Source organism: Amblyomma mixtum, chromosome 5 (genome assembly GCF_055824585.1).
Source record: "Amblyomma mixtum isolate Tamu chromosome 5, ASM5582458v1, whole genome shotgun sequence".
Classification (NCBI taxonomy): Eukaryota; Metazoa; Arthropoda; class Arachnida; order Ixodida; family Ixodidae; genus Amblyomma; species Amblyomma mixtum.
The window spans coordinates 204,024,482-204,047,818 of record NC_143016.1 but is presented as its reverse complement, the minus strand read 5'-3'; the positions used below and the strand labels follow the sequence as shown (position 1 = coordinate 204,047,818).

Genomic DNA, 23,337 nt, shown 5'->3' with positions numbered 1-23,337 from the left:
ACTAACCCGCCAAAGAGTTGTACTAAAGAAAGCAAAAGCTATGGAGGCTTACTACCGAGTTGATGGCGCTGGTGTGCAGCTTGGTGTGTCAAGTGCGTTCATTCAACAGACGTCCCTCTGGTGGTTTTCGTGTTCTATTGTTATGAAACGTTTGCATGGACAAGCACTGAATTTCATGCCATGAAACACTAGCTGTGCACAGCCAGGACCAAAGGAGACACTTTAGCTCCACCTTAAGAGAATGACGTGCAAACATTTAATTCCCACTGTCAGTCCCCTACAAATTAAACGGAGCGAGGTCAACTGTGTTTATTCTACTCCACACGTGGCCCCAGCGCGAGCACATGTCACCAGCAGCCGAGGCAGCGCAGCACTGCTGATGGTGCCGCTTCCCCCGTGGGGAGGAAGGATGCGGCATTCTTGCTCTTGGCTTGAGATCTCGCCCTGAAAGAGATGTAGGCAGGCTTCGTGCGGGCAACGATTTCTTCTGATGGACAGCTTCAGAGTTTTCTCACCCCGCTGCAGGGCGAGGTAAGGGCCTGTGGGGCCAGAGGCGGTGCAGCCACATTTATCTGGACACGAAGGTGGTTTTTGCCAGGCTTGTGCTCTTCTTCATCGCGCGAGCGAAGGCTTGATGATGACGCACAAAGACATGTGTGGACATGGCGAGGTCTCTGCTCAAGTCTGTGGGGACGGGCTGCAGGCGTAGTTGTCCAACGTAGGCCGACGTCCTCGGTGCGGGCCGAAGAACTCGCCTGGAAAACGGACGGTAATCCCGCACTGGAGATCTTCTTTAAAGGCTGCTTGAAGGGAAGGGAATCGGGCCAAGAGGTCTGCGTGCAACAAGGGCAGCCTTCAGCTGTTGATGCAGGCGTTCAACCATGCCTTTCGAGGAGCAGAGATGTCAGGGCGCGATACAAGGCGCACTCAAACTGGCGGCCACGCTCCGTCAACACTGCAGTGGGGCAGCCAAAATGGGACATCCATCCCCGGACAAAAGTGGACGCCACTGTGCACGCCATGATATCGGGCAGCGGTCAACACACGTAAGGAGACCTCGTGAGGGAGGAAGAGGGCCAACGATGTCGATGTGGTCACAGTCTGGGGGCCGGAAAGGGTGGTCAGGCGTGTGGCAGCGCTCTTCTTTGTCCCTGTCCTGTGTGCGGTGGAAATTTCCCAACATGCTTTACCAACTCGCTCGTCTTACTTGTTTTTGCACGCTGACATTGCAAGCACTCATGAGCCCAGCGACGCACACCTTGGTTGACATCTGGATAGACGAACCTAAAGGTCACGCCGGGTTGGCTTGCAGCTGTTTGAAGACTTGGCGGAATGTGGTGGGTACAAACGGAGAATCACTGAAAACATCGCACATGATGGTGTCTGAGCAGAACGGCAGAGGCACTAGCAACAAGGTCAGAGAGCTAGGGTTGTCTGCAAGCTCCACCGGGATCTGATGGTAGGCCTTCACCAGGTCAATCTTGGGAAACATGCTCATGCCATGCAGGTCAGCCGCGAAGCCATGAATATGAGGATATCGATCTGGGACAGTGCGGGCATTGAGGGCATGATAGTCACCGCTGGGATGCCAATCACTGGGGTCACATTTCGGCCCCATATGCAGCGCCAACTGCTGGACGATGGCTGAATGGTGCCCAATTGCAGCACAGAGTCCCATTCGAGGCGGGCAATGACGACGAGGTCGCCAGCAAGGTGGCACAACACTGGTGGGCCCATAGTGACTATGCGGTGCGTGACGGATAGGAAGCTATCTGTTGCTGGGCCGCGTGATGGCAGGAAAATCAGCCTGAATAGCAGACAACGGCAGCTGTGGGGTGGCTTGGAGGATGGGGGTGGGCGAGGATGCCGTTCACCGACAAATGAGTCGTGTGGTCCACCTGTCGATGAGATCGAAGGTCGACAGCCAGGCCAAAAGTGGCGATAAAGTCCGCTCCAAGGATTGCAAACCGCACGGCCGCGATAATGAAAGTTCATCGGAATGTGCAGCGTAAGCCCAAATCGAGGGTGACTGAGCGCTGTCTGTAGGTAGCTATCTGGGAGGTGTTGACCGCCTGCGCTCCTTGCACAGCACGTTGCCGATCGAGGCAGGCACGATGCTAACCTGTGCACCAGTGTCCACGAGGAAGTAGCTTTCCTGTCGGTGGCGTATCGCAGGATGTAGAACCAGAGTCACCGGCCGCCATCAGTGACTTGCCGGCGTGTTTCCCAACCAGAGGCAAGGCTGCCAGCACTGGCAGGCAGTGACGCCGAACTTGCCGTGGTACCAGCAGAACCCGTTACGGGCTGAGCTCGATGGTGCAACTGCTGGTGAGAGGAAGGCTGGTAGCGACGAGGAATCGGCGCTCGCAGTGCGGCAACGGTGCTCGCGAGGTGGTAAATTTTAGCCTCGAGGCTTGACTGCCGGTCGACGAGAGTAGGCGATGCGGCGGAAGGAATTGCAGTCAGAGTACTCCGAGACACGATCGGCCAACTTTGCGAGCTTATCCAAGCTCACATCACCTGCTGCAGCCAGGACGACCACGAGGCAGGCGCTGAAACAGCTCGTGGGCTGTTGGTGTCCTGTGGGCGGTTGCTGCGCAGCTGTCACATGTGATGGAGGAGCTGGGATGGCTGATGGTCCTCAGTGCTGAGCAACTGCTGCAGGCGTAGCCTCGAAGTGGTCATACGGGGCTCGGGCGTCTTCAAAACACTTGCCTATTACCTCAGGGGAGAGAGTGCGCACAACGTGGAGATACTTCAAGCGCTGCGAAGGGATGTGCCGAAGCTTGAACACCGCCTCCACTTGCGCGAACCATACAGCAGGATTCCGAGGACAAAGTGATGGCAGCTGAACGTGGACGCTGCCGATGTCCTCCACAGCCGGTGTATGAGCCAGGACCTGGGGCCTGGGCGCCGCAACTGTGGTGGCTTAATCTGCATCCATCACGCCCAGGTTCACCAAACTGTAGAAGGACAGAGACTTAGTCCCCTACAAACTGACCAGAGTGCGACGTGCACGAAGCGCACAGGCCGGGAACCAGGTATCAACTGCGTTTATTCTACTACGCATGGGGCCAGCACGAGCACATGTGACGAGCCGAGGCGGTGCACCCCCGCTGATGGTGCCGCTACACCCACATATGCGGTCATCATTCTTTGCCCCCACTGGGAGTCTTCCTTCCTGCAGTGCAGCAGCAGGTGGCACACTCACCGGTGGGGCTCATTTTTGCACACTTGGGGGCTAATGAGGTGCTGAATTTGTTTGAATTAATTTCATTGCCACCTGCCCTTTTGCGCCAATTGGCAGCAATGGTGTAGAGGTAGAGCATCCGCCTCGCGTGCAAGAGGACCGGGGCTCGAATCCCGGTGCCACCGGATTAAAAAAAAAAAAAAAACTCCACGTGTTGATGGAATTGCATAACCAGGCTTGGAGTGTGGCCTGATATCGGTGACCAGAACCGACAACGCACTTCCTCACCAGAGCAGGATTTGGCCACCCTGGTGTAGTACTTGGCCACAACCTTCTATGAACAAACCAATTAACCCTCGGCCCTCAGTCCCCAGCGGCTGCGGAGCAACTGACCAAGGCGGCGGTCAGACCTGTGACGCAGCGGAGGGTGCTAAGAATCTCTGGCTCCGGACAGGCCGCCATTGGAAACTGAACCTGGCAACGTTTAAGTGAGGCTAGCTTAGCAGTGCTATTGGAGGAATTAGCCGGTATTAAATGGGATGTCATAGGGCTTAGTGAGGTTAGGAGGACAGATGAGGCGCATACAGTACTAAAGGGCGGGCATTTACTGTGCTATCGTGGATTAGCAGATAGGCGAGAACTAGGTGTGGGATTCCTCATTAATCAGGATATAGCTGGCAACATCGAGGAGTTTTACACTATTAACGAGAGAGTGGCAGCTATCGTAATCAGGCTTAATAAGAGGTACAAGCTGGAGGTGGTGCAGGCCTACACGCCTACATCAAGCCATGATGACCAGATAGTTGAAAGCTTCTATGAGGATGTGGAATCGGCAATGACCAAAGTAAAATCACACTACACTGTACTGATGGGCGACTTTAATGCAAAGGGAGGTTAAAAGCAGGCTGGAGACAAGGCGGTAGGTGACTATGGCATAGGTTCTAGGAACAGTAGGGGAGAGTTATTAGTAGAGTTCGCAGATAGAAATAATTCACGGATTATGAATACCTTCTTCCGAAAACGAGCAAACAGGAAGTGGACGTGGAAGAGCCCCAATGGTGAGACTAAAAATGAAATAGACTTCATACTGTGTGCACACCCTGGCATCGTAGAGGATGTGGAGGTCCTCGGTAAGGTCCGTTGTAGCGACCACAGAATGGTAAGGTCTCGTGTTAGCTTAGATTTGAAGAGGGAACGGAGGAAACTGGTGAAGCGAAAGGCTATTAACGAGTTAGCATAAAGAGGGAAGGTAGAGGAATTCAGAATGTCGCTGCAAAACCAATTTTCCGCTTTAACTGAAGAAGACGACCGTAGTGTTGAAACAATGAATGATAATCTTATAGCTATCGTTACAGAGTGCGCCGCAGAAGTAGGTGGTAGGATGGTTCGAGAGGATACCAGCAAGCTATCTCAGGAGACTAAAGATCTGATTAAGAAACGCCAAAGCATGAGCACGTCTAACTCCACAGACAGGATAGAACTAGCAGAGCTATTGAAGTTAATAAATAAGCGCAAGGTATAATAAATAAGCCGACATAAGAAAGTTTAACATGGAGAAAATCGAGCATGCTCTAAGGAACGGAGGTAGCCTAAAATCAGTGAGGAGAAAACTGGGCATAGGTAAAAACCAGATGTATGCGCTAAAAGACAAATAGGGCAATGTCATCAGCAATATCGATGAGATAGTTGAATTAGCCGAAGAGTTCTACACAAATCTATACAGTAGCGAATGTAATCATCAAGTTACTGAGGGAGGAAGTCGAGCACAGCAATGGGACATCCCGCCAGCAACGAAGGAGGAAGTAAAGAAAGCCGTAGGAGCAATGCAAAGAGGGAAAGCAGCTGGTGAGGATCAGGTAACAGCAGATTTGTTGAAGGACGGAGGAGAGATTGTGCTACAAAAACTAGCCACCCTGTATACGCAATGCCTTGTGACCTCGACAGTACCATAAGCTTGGAAGAACGCTAACATTATCTTAATTCATAAGAAAGGAGACGTCAAGGACTTGAAGAATTACAGACCAATCAGCTTATTGTCCGTTGCCTACAAGGTATTTACTAAGGTAATTGCTAATAGAATCAGGACAACCTTGGACTTTAGTCAACCAAATGATCAGGCAGGCTTTCGTAAAGGATACTCGACAATAGACCACATTCACACTATCAATCAGGTGATAGAGAAATGCGCAGAATATAAACAACCCCTATATATAGCCTTCATTGATTACGAGAAAGCATTTGACTCAGGGGAAACCTCAGCTGTCATGCAGGCATTGCAGAATCAGGGTGTAGAAGAGTGTTATGTGAAAATATTGGAAGATATTTATAACGACTGCACAGCTACCATAGTCCTCCATAAAGTCAGCAATAAAATTCCAATACGGAAAGGTGTCAGGCAGGGAGACACGATCTCGCCAATGCTTTTCACTGCCTGCTTACAGGAGGTATTCCGGGGACTGGAATGGGAACAGTTGGGGATAAGAGTTAATGGAGAATACCTGAGTAATTTGCGATTCGCTGATGACATTGCCTTGCTAAGCCACTCAGGACAAGAACTGCAAAGCATGATCAATCAGTTAGACAGGCAGAGCAGAACGGTGGGGCTAATAATTAACATGCAGAAAACCAAAGTAATGTTCAACAGCTTAGCAAGGGAACAGCAGTTCGCAATTGGTAGCGAGGTGCTGAAGTAGTAAGAGAATATGTCTACTTAGGGCAGGTAGTGACCACAGATCCGGATCATGAGAGGGAAATAACTAGAAGAATAAGAATGGGGTGGAGCGCATATGGCAGGTTCTCTCAGCTTACCAATATCCCTGAAGAGAAAAGTATATAACAGCTGTATCCTACCGGTACTAACCTATGGGGCAGAAACGTGGAGGCTAAAAAAGAGGGTTCAGCTTAAGTTAAGAACAACGCAGCGAGCTATGGAAAGAAAAATGATAGGTGTAACGTTAAGAGATCGGAAGAGGGCGGAGTGGGTGAGGGAACAAACGTGGGTTAATGACATCTTAGTTGAAATCAAGAGGAAGAAATGGGCTTGGGCAGGGCATGTAATGCGAAGGCAAGATAACCGCTGGTCCTTGAGGGTAACGGAGTGGATTCCAAGAGAAAGCAAACGTAGCAGGGGACGGCAGAAAGTTTAAGTGGGCGGATGAGATTAAGAAGTTTGCGGGGATAGTGGCGGCAACTGACAAAGGACAGGGTTAATTGGAGAGACATGGGAGAGGCCTTTGCCCTGCAGTGGGTGTAGTCAGGCTGATGATGATGATGATGATGCATGGATGCTACTGGTGTCGCATTACCACATAACAATGGACTGATCACTCGTGATTAATGGATTCTATTTCTGAGCTACTGGGGCTGCCGAGGATTCATTGAATGTGGTTTAGGCACTCTACTTTTGTTTCTTGCGTCATCATCATCACCATCAGCCTGACTACGCCCACTGCAGGGCCTCTCCCATGTCTCTCCAGTCAACCCTGTACTAAAGAATGCTGTGGAAGTTTCCGCACCAGCTTAACAACAACTTCCACGTGTTAACTTTGAGTGAAAAATGCACTGCTAAAATAGTTAGCCTGGCACACAAAGGAGGCCGTCCTGCACAGCTACAGATTCTGAGGCCGAATCCCTGTGTGTGGCTAGTCCAAGGACCTACCTGGCCACCGAGAGGACGACGGTGTCCGGCCGAGAGGTGTCAAAGCGCAGCTCCTCCTCCCGGAACTCGTGGCACCCCACTGGTCGGAGGGTGTACACCCCCGGGCGGGGCAGGCAGTGCTGGGATGAGCCCGCAGGGACATCCAGCTGCAGGGAGGTGCCGTCTGTGTGCACCGCCTCCAGGTGTGTCGCGTGGCTCGACACGATGCTGGCTCTGAAGCCCACCTGCCGCAGCGTCACGCTCGAGACGGCTGTGTCCACGGTGTGGGCCAGGCCCCCCTCATGCTCCCAGCACCAGCCGGGGCAGTCGGCCCACAGCCAGTACTGGCCGACGGCCAAGCCGGCAAAGCGGAAGCTGCCGTCGGGCTGCACTTCGGCCGTCTCCTCGGGCGAGCTGCCGGTGCGCAGAGACACCTGCAGGCCCGGGCTGCACTCCCCGAGGCAACTCACCCGGCCCCGGATCTCCGCCCTGAACCGGGTGAAGGCCGGCGGCTGCCCCCCCCCAGGGACGTCCAGCGTCAGCTCGCTGGGGACGAAGCGCAGCCCCTGCTCCTCCTTGCTCACGAAGGGCCGCAGCACGTAGCGGCCGGCCCCGAGGGACACACAGAACTGGCCGGAGGAATCGGAGACGATCGCCAAGGGCGCCTGGGCCCCTTCGATGACGATTCTCCGCGCAGCGCCCTCTATGGTGCCGCACACCTCAAACTGGGACACCACCACGGCAGGTAGCTCGGGAGTGTTGGGCGACACGCGCACGGGGAAGGGGTCGAAAGTCATGCTGGGGGCCCTGACCTGCAGGACGTACTGTCCAGCCTTCATGTTCTCCAAGTGGAAGGCCCCTGTGTCATCGGTGGTCGCCACCTTGCTGCCGTCCAGGAAGACTTCGGCCTGAGGCACCCCGGGTCCCTCTTCAGAGACCCGCACCCAGCCACTCACGCTGAAGCCCCGTACCTGTTGGGAAATTACAGACTCCAGTTGCTGCACCTTACAGTGATTTGGATACCAGTGAGCGATACAAACTCACAAGCAAAACAGGTGAATTAGTATTTGCATGAATCAACCCAATACAGAGGTACTTCAAAGCCCAACTCAACACTTGCACCAATACATTCACCTGCCACACATTGTGATTGGGAAAACCCCCTTGATAGGTGCAAATTTAACGCTGCGATGAACAGTAAAAAATGCCCCAACTTAATAGCTGCAGCTCGAACCAAGTCAATGAATCAACACCACGACATCAAGAGACATTCGTTCATTTTAATAAAGCTCACATTAATCTGGAGCACATGCTCCGGGAAACTCAACATATGTGGTTTCCATGATGCTTTTCATGATACACCGTATTTAGTCGCGCATAATTTGTGCACCCCCAACCCGGATTTTTGAAAAAGGACTTTTTGCACACCCTGCTGTGCCCAGCATGCACACGCAAGAGAGGCTCGGGGAGATCGGCGCAGCTGCGAAAAGTGAGACGGGGTAAACGGGTCCCTCTCACCCAAGTGGTCGCCCACACAGCCGTCTGCTGTTAGGTTTGCCAGCCAGACTGCATGCAAAGGCGTCGTTTTATCTCCTTTGCATTCGCATCCTTGCGCAATTATAGCTTTCAGCTGCGCACACCTACATAATGTGGGGGAGGTAAGCGAGGAGATATTGCAACCTCTGCAACGTTTCTTAGGATAATTTGCACACCCCCTTTCTGAAGCCTCCATTCAAAGAAGCAAGTATGCAAATTACGCAAATAAATATGGTAACCGACACATGGGATTCTGCCACCACCAAGTAATATTGATATTCATCATTTTCCGAAAAAAGTGCACAATGTTCTTTTTTCCAATTTCCAACAGAGACAAAAGTAAGTTCATATTTTTAGACTACCGAACAAGTCAAGACATATTTTCTCTGCAGCTCCCAGCATTTGAGGAGCATTTTCATAAAATTTCCATGCTATCATTTCAAGAGTTGCATGGAACCAGAGAGAAGGCCAAGTTTTCTGCCCCTCACATTGGCTGCATCGCTGCAGCGACATTTTGCCAATTCTCCCCCCCATAAGCTTCACCTCACTTTTTCCTGTCTGTGTGGTCCAATTGTGTGCATATCGAGAGACAATTTCGCTGTTTAGAGGCCCGGTATTATTTTATCTACTAGTTTTGCTGGCAGGGTCCACCCAGGTCCACCAACTACTGGACAAATCCAAGAACTGTAGAATGGTCAAAGTGCAACACTGTCCAAGTTTTCGCAGCTTAGCACAGACGTGATTGATGTGAAAGCTCGGCCTCTCTTTTCAAAAACTAATCTAGGCAAGATCGACACAACTGAAACAGCCCTAACTAATGTTGAAGATCAGCAACGACAAGATCATTAAGTTTTGGCAAGCATCATTAAGAAAATGAACAACTTGAAAAATCATGAAAGGTGTAACAGTTTCGTTTTTGTTGACATAACGGATTCTGACCCCAATGAAGGTTTGGTTTAAAGGTGTTTAACGTCCCAAAGTGACTCGGGTTATGTGGGACGCCGTAGTGAAAATTTCGACCCCCTGGGGTTCGTTCTTTATTTATTTATTTATTTATTTAGGACATACTGCAGGTCCAGTGAAGGGCCCTGGCAGGAGGGGCACAATAAACACAATACAAAAAAGCACAAAACAAAAAGTACAAGGCAAGTAAAAAAAAAAATCAATGAACGGCCTGTTCAATGGCATCAATGTCAACTGTTGATGATGGTGGCAACTGATTCCACTTGTTAATGGTGCGGGGAAAAAAAGAGAATTTGAATATGTTAGTTCTGGCAAAGTAAGGTTTTAACGATTCAGTGTGCCTGTTTCTGGCTGACCTGGACGTTATCGGTTGGAGATACAAATCGGGGGCCATTGACAGTTTGTTAGTTTTCAATAGAAAGAGAAATCTTAACCTTAGTATTCTACGCCGAGTTTCAAGGGACTGTATGTTATGTTGAAGCAACAGAGCAGATGGTGAGTCAGTGGTGCGATATTTAGAAAATATAAACCGAACTGCTTTGCGCTGAATTCTTTCAAGGGCATTAATGCTAGTCTTTGTGTGAGGATCCCAAACAGTGCATGCATACTCAAGTTTTGGTCTAATCACGGTGTAATATGCCAATTGCTTAACGTAAGGGGGAGCTTGTTTTAACTTGTGCCTAAGAAAACAGAGATTGCGAAACGAAGAAGAGCATACGGTTTCAATATGTTTATTCCAACTAAGGTTATTCGTTAGTGTTACTCCTAGGTACTTGTATTCTTTGACTTCTGAAAGGTGCCGAGTGGGAAGATTATATGAAAAGGAATGACTGTTTCTTTTATTAGTGATCCGCATAAATACTGTCTTGTCAGCGTTTAGTTCCATCCCCCATTTAACGCACCATTCACTAACATTCTGTAGGTGCAATAACATCTAACAGTACACAGGACGGCAGCCCAGTCTCAGGAGTTTATCACAAATCAGTGCATTATGAAGGCTGTCATTGCCTCCTGAATAGGCTGGGTCAAGGAGGTTATATAAACACTGCTGGAGCGGAGGGGGCGGCCGCCAAGTGAAGCCGCCATCTTGCGGGGGGCAGAAAGCCCGCCAGTCGCCGCAGCGCGCGCCGAGTGTGTACACGGAAGTGAAGTGGTGCTGCTTCACTGGCACGGCATGTAACACGGCCAGAACAAACAGCAAACCAAGCGAAGGCTACAGAAAAGAAATGAGACAGCCCTAGAAATTATTAAAGCAATCAAAGAAAGGAAGCTTCTATCCGATGAAGGAGCTGAAGTGTTTAGAGCAGCGTTCTCAGATGACATCCAGCAGCTGCTGGGGAGGGCAGGAGCTGCAAAGGGAGGGAAATTCCCTCCAGCATTGCACACCTTCGCTCTTACACTACATTTTTATTCACCAGCAGCCTATGAATACGTTCGCTCAAAGTTCAATGATGCTCTACCATCACAACGCACAATCCACGAGTGGTATCGATCCCTTGATGGACGTCCAGGTTTCACTGCTGAAGCATTTGCTTTTCTGGAGAATCTTGTGCAAACACGATCAGAAGTACTGTGCACTCATTGTGGATGACATGGCGCTACGAAAGCTTGTTGAGCTGGTCGGCGACAGGGTGGTCGGCTATGTCGATTTTGGCACAGGTTTGGAAGATGACAGCCTTCCTGAGGCAAGGAACGTTTGTGTCTACGTGCTCGTCGGAGTCAACATGCGGCTTAAAATTCCTGTAGGGTATTTCCTGATTGACTCTCACACGGGCTCAGAGAGAGCTGAACTCACAAAGCAGTGTATCGAAAAATTAGCTTCTGTAGGAGTCGAGATCATCTCACTGATGGTGCACCGTCTAATTTTCGCGTGGCTGCAAGTTTGGGGGCTGAGCTTCGCCTTGGAGGTAAAAACTTTTGCACATGCTTTGAAAAACCAATTGATTCCTAAAAAAAAAGTGCATATCATGTTAGATGCATGTCATATGATCAAGCTGATAAGAAACTCATTAGCGACTGTAAGCCGTCTTGTTGATGTTGACGGGCAATTTGTGAAGTGGTCTTACATACAAGCGCTAGATGCCTCGCAGTGTGAGGAAGGTCTGAGACTTGGAAATAAGCTAACAAAAATGCACATAGAGTAGGCAAAACAAAAAATGAAGGTCCGGCTGGCAGTCCAAGCACTGAGTTCTTTGGTAGCTGACGCTCTCCATTTTTGTGAGCAGGTATCGAAGCTCCCACAGTTCAGAGGCACTGCTGCCACGGCCAGATTTGTGAGGCTGTTCGACCATTTTGAATTCAAGGAATCCCTTGGCGAACACAAAATGAATCCTGCTGGAGGACATTTTTTTCTGATGCTCGAGCGTATATAAGCGCTCTCAAGGAGCCAGCCAAACGGCCCGTTCTGGAAGGTGTCAAGAAAACAGGATTTCTGGGCTTTCTAATATGCATGCAAAGCACCGAGGAGATTTTTGATGAGCTTATTCACAGGGGCCCTTTGAAGACTCACAAGATGAGCCAAGATCATGCGGAGACATAAGAGGGCGAGGTGGATTCAATAATAATCCAACAGCAGCTCAGTTTATGGCTGCCTACAAGCGTCTGCTCGTGCAGACGGAGGTGAATCTGGAAACTGTTCACAAGACGTGGTTTCTGTCTTGGGCGCATCTGTTATTGCTTCTGAGGAGAGCGCAACTACGGCTGTCACCACGACGCGAAGGTGTTCCACACTGCAAGCTGAGGACCACGACTACACGCCCAGAAAGGCTTAGTTCTACTGTACCCTACGTTGCAGGATTTGTCGCTCGAAAAATTGCTGCAAAAAGTACCTGTGATCAGTGTGTTACAGCTGTTTACGCTGAAGAACAACTGGCGTTGGTCAAACAAAAAACCCGAGGTGGACTTGTATCACATTCAAAAGATGTGATTTCGCTGTGTGAAATGGCAGAGAAGGGACTCCGTCCGTTGCAAGCACACTATGAAAGCATTCAGCAGTTCATCTGAAAACAAAGCACCTAGTGCTGGAGGTGTTGAGCACGTCGCCAGAGAAAAATTGGTTTTCTCAGTTGAGTCAGCACCTCGTGGACTGCGACGCATTAGACAATCATGTCTACAAGCTATGCAAAGGGGCTGTACATTAAAATCAGGATCCGTCACATAACACCAGAGAGAGGAACAGGTGCATCACAAAGCTCCGTCCTCTCAACACTGATCACATTTAAGAACCAGTGAAGATGCAGGGTGTAGAATCAGTCACGGCATTAAAACCAACTAGTGCCACTCTTTGTATTTGAAAGAAAAAAAAATGTCGGTACTGAGGACTGAAGATGTGTCACTTAGAACATTTGGATGTGTTTGTAGCACTTCATAAATTCTACTTGCTTTTTTTAGCTGTTTGACAGTGTGTTGTACCTGTTTGCTATGTTTAGCCATAAGTCAGTCTTCTTCAGTGAACAAACACTATATGTGTGCCAAAATAGAAACTATTTCGTATTTGTTGTTCATGTTGCTGGCAATTTTGTCTAATCCCGTTGTGTAACCTACCAGAATGATGTTGGTCATTCGACCCTTTGCTGTTCCTTCACGCGTTAACTGGGCACAAATTCTATGGACATAATTGCATTGGTTGTTTGCATGCTTATCAAGTTGGCTGTGTCAGTGTGACAGTCAGGTTTCTTGCTTACTCTAAAAAGTACTGGATGCTACGCTCTTTCGTGTTCTCAAAATACCGCATTTACTAGTTACAAAGTTTTTCATGCACTGCTATTTTGCATGCTATGTTTTCACCTTTGAATTGATTTTTGTTCTGACATCTTCCATGACTGATTAATTTCTGCATTTAAAGAGATTGCATTTAAGAAGATGAATAAACGATAACTGCTACACGCGTTTTGTCCTACTTTACTTTTCTACTTTGCGACAGCTGCATATTGGTGCCGATAAAATGAAAAAAAAAAAACTCCCCAATACTCGGATATCTGAGCTTTAGAAAAGCCCAGGTGTTTAAAATCGATCCTGTGATCACCGATACGGCTCGCCTCATAGTCTAGAGAGTTGCATTAGAGCTTGAAAACCCGTTACACAATTCAAAACCGCTGTGAATGTCGGCGAACAGCGCTGCGAAGCGCTTGGCAGGCTGCTTCTTGCCCCCAAGATGGCCGCCGTCGGCTTCACCCGAACCCATTGGCCAGTATAGGCGTCCTCCACTCTGTGAAGGCAAACATCCGCCTGGGTGCCTCCCTTTTTCTGCCAGGCTGTGCTGGCACTCAGGCTTCAGGGGTCGAGCCTCCCACACTGTCCGTGACAAGCGAAAGAAATTGTGGGCCAAACAAAATAGCTTGAGACCAGTTCTGAAAACGTTTTCGATGGGGCAGTGAAGCAGGCACTGTACAGGAGCAATGACTGGTAAGGTTGTGACATGCCCTGTCAGCCATTCATCAATCAAAGTATAAAAATAAAGTTGATGATTTCAATTTATTTCAAGTTCTACCAACTTGGCTTGGTATATCTCAAAGCACTGAATGGCATGTACCATTGCGTGCTTCCATTGAGACTGCTGCACACGTGGCCGAGCGGCATTTATTGTTACCCATAATAGCATCCAAACGGAATTTGCAAAACTGAACCTGCCACATGGGAAAGCACCGGCCCTTGGATCATTTTATGGGCCTCCTTCAGCAGAGCCACTACTTTGTTTATACAATTTTCTTGGAGCTATTACCATTGGAGCACAAATATCAGTAACATTATCTCTGCAGCTAACAAAACCTTAGATTTTCTGAAACGTAATGTGAGAAACGCCCCAGAACATGTAAAATTACTAGCTTATAAATCACCTGTTAGGCCAAAACTCGAATACGCGTCACCCATTTGGAGTCTGCACTAAGCATATCTCGCCGACGCATTAGGATCAGTTAAAAATTGCGCTGTTAGGCTTATTCATGCATTGTCATCTCTCACAGCAATCTGGATTAGCACCACTTTCATGTCGACGTCGCACTGCCAGCCTTTCACTGCACAAGTTCTTTTTTCGTCCCTTAATCAAGCACCGTACACCACGCATATCCCATCAAGCCAGCCAAGTTGCACGCCCGGACCACCACCTTCACGGCCTCACAAGTGCAATGTTGGATGGAATGGTATGTGTTCGTTATAAAAAACTGTAAAATACGCCTTCCTAAGTCGTTCTAGTTTTCTCAATGAAAATAAAACATGACTTATTGTTAGCATAATTCCCATTGTGGCTTGTCTTCTCTTGTTAGTAGGAAATTGCGTGTGCCCTGTACAAAGACGACAGATGACCACTTCTTTGAAACGCTCCTGGTGGGTGCAGGACTGCCACTCACACAAAACTGGTTTTACGAAGTGCAGTTTGCTACTTGCTTCGAGGTTCAATGAGGACTGCCATATTTACTACTCTGATTTGCTTGTCACGAGCTTGACCAGTGCACAAGTCTGCTCTCTCATTTCCTTTTATTCCGACATGACTCGGGACCCAGCAGAGTTTAATGTTCTGTCCTTGACCTGTGGCTTAGTACAACACGTTGCGGGGCTAGTTGGTTATGCATTTTCTTTCGTTAAAATTTAAGCAGCGCTAACTTTTAGGACGAATACACAGAGGACATGACAGAGGACATGCACTGACTGCAACCATGTTTATTGAACACGTTTTTCGTAGAACATACAAGAAAAGACGACCGTGAGCGCATGCACATCTGCGTCAGACCACAAAAAGAAAAGGCCAAGACGACAAAGATGACAGCAAAGGTAGATTAATGTGGGCGCACGCACGCATTTCGTCCCTTATTTTTAAGCAGTCTAAATTCGCTGGCATGCAGGGAGACAGAAGTGGTGCTGACACACATGTCGCCTTTTGCCTTGATGAAAAATGCTTCGGATAATTCCCGAGCTAATCTGTCTTTGCTCCTGCTTAGAATTTTGATTTTGTCAAGCCGTGGCTCACAGTTCTCATCGTGTTGGTCCTTGCAAGAACGGCAATGGGCGGGTAGATTCAGGCATGAGTCTGATGCGTTTCCCAAACTTTGTTCATGTTCCCTGGCATGTTCGTTAACACAACGCCCTGTCTGGCCAGCGTACACTTTGCCACAAGAAAGGGGGATCTCATAGACCACACCCGTGGCCCACCGGACAAAGGGCTTAGCGTGTTTTGTTCCACAGCCGGATGTTGCAGGGCCACTGCTGCTGACTTTGGGGCCAGTTTACAAGGCGCAGAGAACACCATCGGGACGCCGTACTTGTTGCCCACCCTTTTTAGGTTACCTGGTGGATGTATGGCATAACCACTGGTTTGGCGTTCCCGGGTCTCTCTTTTCTGCGTGTCTTTTTCTGCCTTCCCTTGAATTTCTGTAGGAGTGCCTCGGTCACAGCTGTCAACACGTGATCAGGGAGCCCTGCTTTTCGCAGTCTTTCTACTTCGCCCCGAAAGCTCTCTTGCATCCTGTGAGGGCATGACTTAGCAAGTGCGGATTCCAGAGAAAGGGTCGCAATAGCCCCCTCAACAGTTTCTGACTATGCCGAATCAAAAGGCAAAAAATCTTTCTTGGCTCTAGGGCGGTAGCACCAGCATACACACTTTTCTCCGAGCATGATGTCCAGGCCCAAAAACTGGAGGCAGTTAAGCACAGGTAACTCGTAGGTAAAAGAGAGCCCTTTTCCATGTTGTACAAATTGTTCTAAAATATTCATCGCAAATTCCTCATACCGGCCTTGGTCACTTTTCTTTAAAATTACTAAAAAATCGTCTACATATCTAAAAATCTTCAGGACATTGCCTTCGTCAGTTAGTGAAGCCAAAGCGTTGTCGAATGATGCAAGAAAAATGTTACTCAAAACTGGAGCGACTCATGATCCGATGCAAATGCCCTGGCGCTGTAGATAGCGCCGGTTGTCAAACTCGATAAAAGTAGCGCTGATATAAAATTCTAAAAGTGACATGAAGTTATCTACACTTAAGCCAGCTGTATTCTGGAATGCGATAGTACCGTTTGCTTCAATGCATTGTCTGACAGCAATAAACAGGTCATTATGTGGTATAGAATAAAAAAGATCTTCAACATCTATGGTAAAGGCATATCCAATCTCCCCTCCTTTCAACATACTGGCAACTTCCAATGAATTCTTGGTGGCAAAGGGATCACAAAGAACCAGATTATTTAAGTGCCTAAGCATGAACCTACTAATATGTTGCTGCCAGGTCCCTTTCTCGCTAACAATCGTCCTGAAGGGTGCATCGGGTTTGTGAGTTTTCACCGCAAAGAACACGGACAAAGTATTCACTCGAGAGTCCACAATAGCTCTTGCAAGGCTCTGGAGTTCCATGGATTTACATAGGCCAACTGCATAGGCTAACTGCCTAAAAGTTAGCGCTGCTTAAATTTTTAACGAAAAAAAAAAGACCTGTGGCTATTACTATGTTATGCATGATGTGATCAAGTAAAGGAGTGACTGCATTTCTAGAGTAGAGAGCAGTAAGTAAACTTGGGGAGTCTGTGTAAATAATACTGTTTGTGAGCTTCTCATTTACTATTTGTTGAGTGGCTACAGAGACAGCGTAACATTCGGCAGTGAAGATTGATGCACATTCCAGAAATATTCCTAAACGGACATCTGCAGGGACAGATGAAACTCCGATCAAGCTGATTAACGAACTTGATCCAAGAAGAGAGAAAAAGCACTGGAGACAGGCATAATAAATAAGCAAATTCCACACAGCTGCTGACACAGCAAAATGAATTTCATTTGTACTAATGAAGGGAAAGGATGCACATAAAATCCTTCCTGTTGCGTTCCCGTGGCGTGAGAAAGAAAAAGAGAGCCAGGCGACCACTCCGCTCCAGGACCAAACACAAAGTGATTTATTCCCAAACCCCCTAGCTGCGCTTCAGCTTAGAGGGCGCCACTGTTAAGTTCATAGGTGGCGACCCCAACATCTCCCCCCACTCAGTCACAAGTTCAAGCGGTCCGGTGGCACTACACGGCGGCCGCTACGGGTAAACACAACACCATCACCAGGATGTGCAGGTCCCGCTGTAACAGGAGGCGGATCGGGTGCTGCTGGCTCTTGAGTTAGGGGGTGAGGCTGGAGAAGTGCTGGATCTGCTGCCCTCAGCACAAAGGGAACAAGGTGTCGACGATTCCGCTGCAGAATCGTTCCTCGCTCCGTTTCGACGACGAAGGACCTCGGACGCTGTGCCTTGCTCAAAACTGTAGCACGCACCTGGTCAGGTCGAACCCAGACCTGCTCACCAGACTGAAGTGATGGCAGATCCCTGACGCGATGATGTCGGTCGAAGTCCTTTGCAGTCCTTTTCTCATAAGAATCATCTCTGAGGCCTACCTCCTCCCTTTTGGGCCAGTGTGGACGAAGCTTTTCATCCGGCTTTGGGACTCGAGTTCTCAGTTGCCTTCCCATTAGGAGCTGAGCCGGGCTGAAGCCACTCACACCTGGTGTATCCCTATAGCTGAGAAAGGCCAAGTAAGGATCTTTTGCCTTACGGAAGGTATCTTTCACAGTCCGGATCATTCGCTCTGCCTCTCCGTTAGACTGTGGGTAATGGGGGCTACTGGTGATGTGGTCAAAACCATAAGATGCGGCGAATACGATAAATTCACGTGAAGAAAATGGCGGACTGTTGTCTGACTTAACCTGTTGCGGTATCCCATGACGGGCGAACAGGCTTTTGAGCGCCTCAATGACCACCGGAGCTGCTGTACTTTTCAGTGTCACCACCTCTGGGAATGCAGCTCAGGAGAGCAAGCTGCCGGGCTAGTTGGTGAAGCATGCTAAATAGAATTCAGCGAAAAAAAAAACAGACAAGGGACGAAGAGAGACACACTGAGACGTTCACGAGCGCTCGTGAACGTCTCAGTGTGTTTCTTTTCGTCCCTTGTCTGTTTTTTTGCGCTAAATTCTTTTTAACACCTCTGGGAACCGGGAGTAGTAGTCCACTACCATCAAGAAGGTTCGAGAATTGTGGTGAAAGAGGTCCATGCCCAGAACTTCCCAGGGACGGCCAGGGAGATTTGTAGGAAGGAGTGGTTCCGCTGAATTCACTCGAGTAAGGGCGCACCTTTCACAGCTGGTCACGAGGGAGGTTATCTCCGCTGTTATGCCAGGCCACCACACAGATCCACGAGCGAGGGCCTTGGTGCGGCCGATGCCCTGATGTCCTTCATGCAGAAGCGTCAAGACTGCTGGCCTCATTGCTGCAGGGATCAAGAGGCCTTTGAGGAGAAGACCATCACAGACAGAAAGTTCATCCTTCACTGATTCATACTTTGAGACGTGAAGAGGTATCTTCGACTTCTTTGGCCAGCCGTGCTGGCAGAAAGAGATGAGCGTGGAGCATTCACCATCACAACTTTGGGCATACCTGATATCCTGCATGTTCAGAGGAAGCACATCTGCAGCAGAAGCCACGACTTCGGTAGCAAAAAGTTCAACTGTGTCTACTGGATGCACTTTGGGAGGGATGCGAGACAATGCATCCGCTGTAGCCAACAGTTTTCCGGGCACGTACATGATCTGAAACTGGTAAGGCATTGTCTTAAGCCTGAGTCTTTGCACCCTCGGAGGAAGCACGTCAAGTTCCATTTTGCCAAACAATGACACGAGAGGAAGGTGATCAGTTTCTACGGTAAAGGTGATGCCCCTGATGAACTCGTCGAACTTCTGGATGGCCCACGCTGTAGCCAAGGCCTCTTTTCCTGTTTGACTGTACCTTTGTTCTGTAGTCGTCATTGCCCTTGAGGCAAAGGCTACTGGCCTCCGCTCACCAGTCGGTTGTGCTTGTAGCAGGACTGCTCCGAGTCCAAAAGAGCTGGCGTCGGCAGAGACTGTTGTGGCGTACGATGGGTGGTACTTGGCCAGGCAGCGTTCGGACGTCAGAAGTTCCTTGACATTTTTGAATGCAGCTTCCTGTTCATGCTGCCAAGTCCAACTAGCATTCTTATTGAGAAGGGTGCGTATCGGAGCAGTGATTTCCGAAATATGAGGCAAGAACCTGGCATGATGATTTACCATCCCGAGTAAACGTCTGATACCTGCAACGTCTGTGGGAGGTGGCATTGCATACACTGCATCGATCTTGCCTGGGTCTGGCTTGATGCCTTGTGCTGAGACGACGACACCTAGGAAGGAGACCTCGGAGACCCCAAAACAAGACTTGTCTTTGTTCAAGGTGACGCCCGCAGTTGCAAGACGAGTCAACACTTGCTCAAGTCTTGCATCGTGTTCCTGCTTGGTACGTCCAAAAACAAGAATATCGTCAATCATGTTGACAACACTCTCTTGACCTTCAAGGATTCTGGCCATTTGCTTCTGAAAATACTCCGGGGCGGAAGTGATGCCGAAGGGCAGTCGGCAAAAACAATAGCGACCGAAAGGTGTGATGAAAGTTGTCAATTCTTGCGAGTCTGCAGACAACTTGACTTGGTGGAAGCGTGCAGTTGCATCGAGCTTCGAAAAAACGGCTGCGTCACCGATGAGCCCAAGAACTTGTTCAACAGTAGGCAAAATGTGTCTTTCCCTGAGAACCACTTTGTTTAGTCGAGTCAGATCCACACACAAACGATACTTTCCATCCTTTTTTGGTACTACCACCAGTCCGGCGCAGCACGGAGTTGGTTTATCAATACGGTGAATGACGCCGTCGCTTTCGAGTTTTTCAAGTTCTTGGTGAACAACTTCACGCAGCGGGATTGGTATCCGTCGAGGTGCACTGAGTGAGAACGGTGAGTCAAATGTTGCTGAGTACCTGCTTGCAGAATGTAGTCTGAGAAAGATCAAGGACACCGATGCGGGTCTGGCCGAAAGAAAAAGAACAGTGTGCATCCCGTATGTGCACAAAGTTTCGCACAATCTAAAAAAGATAGTGAGCAAAGGAGGCATTAGACTGGTTTTTTCAGCCAGGAATAAACTTAGCGGATTGTGCAAGCGTGTTAATGAGGATGGAAGCAAAAAAGGCTGCCAGAAGAAGCATAAGCGGAAGTTCGTTCAGTGTCGTGTTGGTGTCGTTTACAAGATCCCGACCTCTTGCGGCAGTTTCTACATCGGTGAGACGGGACGATGCATCAACGATAGACTGTGTGAACATGCAAAAGATATAGAGAACAAGTCTCGCAGAAACCACCTTGCTGTGCACTGTGCTGAGTGTGAATATTGCGAAGCGCACCTCAGTCGGACCACTACCATCGCCCGTTATAAAGATGAGACCACAAGGCTCATTTCGGAGGCTTGCCATATCAGAAAGCTCGGTAACACCTGTATCAGCAGCCCATCCATAAATCTACTCTCAAAGGAACTTGCGTATCTTAATCAGTGACGTGCCTTTTTTTAGTCAAGTTGTGTGGTTGTGCGGTATCTTTCTCTCATGCTTATTTTGTGTTTTACTCGTGCCATTTCATATATATGCTGCCTTGCCTGTAGCAATAAACCATTTGGTTGTTAGTCAGCGCTGGTGTTTTGTCCTTCTCTTGTGTCTCGTCTTTGATTGCGCTGTTTTTCCAATTCGTAAAAGTGAGAACGGCACAGCATCTTGTTTCAAGCGAATGGTGTACTCATCTCTGAGCGTGCCGAGGCCACGGAACAGTTCTGCATGAAGCGCTGGCTGAGGAGTGTTGACAGTACCCAAAAATTTCACAACTTGAAGAGCTTGGATGGCTGGTAGACCCAGTTAAAGTACTGAAAGTGCCTCAATGACGTAAATATGCTGGGAACTGGTCTTCCCTTGCCAAGATAGCTGTGCCAAATACGAACCCCGTACACGCAGAGGTTGGCCACCGGGCCCTGTCAAAATAGCGTCTACCTTGGCGAGCTCCGCCGGGACTCCGGGGAAGTCACTTGGAACTGCGGAAACCTCGGCACCCGAGTCTACTTTGAACTGAGTTGTGTAGTTGTCGACTGTGATATCCACATACTTGGCTTTAGCTGGCGTCTCGAGAGCATGCATTTGGATAGCATTGAGTTTGGCCTGCCTCGACTTCCTGGAGCGGCAAACTTCAGCAAAATGACCTTTCTTACCGCAGCTGTTGCAGATAGAGCTCTTTGCCGGGCACTCCGAGCATGCATGATATGCCCGGCCGCAGAAGAAACAGACCGGAATGTCACGATAGCGTTCCGACTTCGCGTCCATTGAGCGTGCTCTGTCGTCGACCGGCCGTCGCGAAAACTTCTGAGTCGCAGCATCAATATTGACCATGCTTTGCGAGGTGGCCTGTGCGAGTGAACGTTCCTTGTCCGCGTCCTCGGACTGACGAGCTTGCGTCCAAGCTTCTTTTAGAGTTAGCTTCAGGGAGCAGCAAAGCTTATCGGAGAGACGCGTGTCGAGCCATCCAACAACAAACCTGTCCCGGACCAAGCGTTCTTCTACCGCCGGTGACGGGTAGTTGCAACGCTTGACTAACTTGAACAGTTCGGCGTAAAATGCGTCGACACTCTCACCAGGTTGTTGAACGTGCTTGTGAAAGCGAGACGCCTCATAGAGCTCACTACAGGGATGCACGAAGTGCTCCGTGAAGCGTTTGACAACTGCGTCGTAGGAGGCTAACTCGGCAGCGTCGAGTGAAAAGGTGTCTAGCAGCAAGCGAGCTTCCGGGCCCATACAGTACAGAAGCGTACGTACTTGCACGTCTTGCGGAGCTTCCCGCAGTCCGGAGACAGCGGCATAGTCCTTGAAGCGAGACTTTCATGAAGACCAACTTGCAGGGTTGCAGAAGTCGAATGCGTCTGGCGGCTGCAGAGTGAGGCCTAGCCACTGGGCCTGCTGGGCACTTTCCGGGAGCACCTGTTCGCCGTTGGCGGTCATTGAGAGCTGCTTTTAAGACTAGTTTTTCACGCTGCTGTCACTTCTGACACCATGTTGCGTGGGCGTTCCTGTGCTGACGTGCCGGGAGGCTGTGAGAAAGAAAAAGAGAGCCAGGCGACCACTCCGCTCCAGGACCAAACACAAAGTGATTTATTACAAACCCCCTAGCTGCGCTTCAGCTTAGAGGGCACCACTATTAAGTTCAGAGGTGGCGACCCCAACACTTCGAACTGATTACGATAATATCAGTTGTATACAGGCTGGCAATGCAGGTGGTGAAATTAAAAATGCAGTCAAGGGTAGAAGGATCCTCGGAGAACTTCAGAATGGGTTCAGAAGGGGTAGGCACTTACACGATAGTACAACAGGAAAGTTGCGGTGCGGAGCAGCAAACGGTGCAGAAGGGGGAAGGGGATGCATTCGGAGGCTTCCACTCGAGTCTTCCCATGGGTTGCCCTCGATCTTCGCGAGTGTCACTTTTCATGCAAACTGACTGTTCTTGCTTCGCGCAGAGAGTGCATTCGTTTGCAGCCTGACCTGCGGCCGTGTCACACTGTTTGGTATCGTGACGTGAGAGGATTCGGACAGGATGAAAGCACGGCTATGAATCAGATACAGTCTAATATTATCGCTTGTAGACGGAACATGAGGAGCGGCAATTTCTGGGATATTGATAGTCAGCTTCTCGCAGAAAAGTTTTTTTTTTTTTGAAGTTTTCAGATATTTTGGACTGTTCAATTATCTGAACCATTTTCCGGGTCCTGCTGAATCCGAAAAATCGGTCACCGACTGTAGTCATCTGTGCTCGGGGTTTGGTAAGCTTACGGTACTCGGTCATGGTTACATTCAAGATAGCTGTCATTCTTTATGCCGCAGAAATAGAACTGTGTGCCTGGCTGCCAGTTGGACCTCTCGGTGGCAGCAACAGCAAGGTTCAGATGTTGCGGCTGGAAGTGCGGTCAGGATGTCAGAATGCAGCAGCGATGATGACGGCAGTGCCAGTGTATCAGTACCGGGATTTAACGCGCTTGGGCTGCCAGAAAGTTCGCCCCTGACAAGAAGGCGCATCATGGGCTGGCATCCACTGAAACCAGCCCACAGCCAATCACGGTGGCAAGGTAGCCACGGATCACGGAGGGCAGATGCTCTCCCTAGCTTTGAGTTCTCACTGCTGCGCACACGTGCGG

General features: G+C 49.2%; 1 protein-coding gene and 1 pseudogene across 2 annotated transcripts in view; both read right to left on the bottom strand.

Moving 5' to 3' along the window:
• Positions 1-23,337, bottom strand: part of LOC149345458 (BOS complex subunit NOMO3-like) — a 142,336-nt gene that overhangs the window by 68,288 nt on the left and 50,711 nt on the right. For both annotated transcript variants that reach the window (XM_089546656.1, XM_089546657.1), the window contains exon 5: positions 6,849-7,798. In XM_089546656.1, the coding sequence (XP_089402782.1) occupies positions 6,849-7,798 (950 nt within the window). The remainder of the gene's footprint in view (positions 1-6,848; positions 7,799-23,337) is intronic.
• Positions 21,020-22,165, bottom strand: LOC149345459 (uncharacterized; annotated as a pseudogene).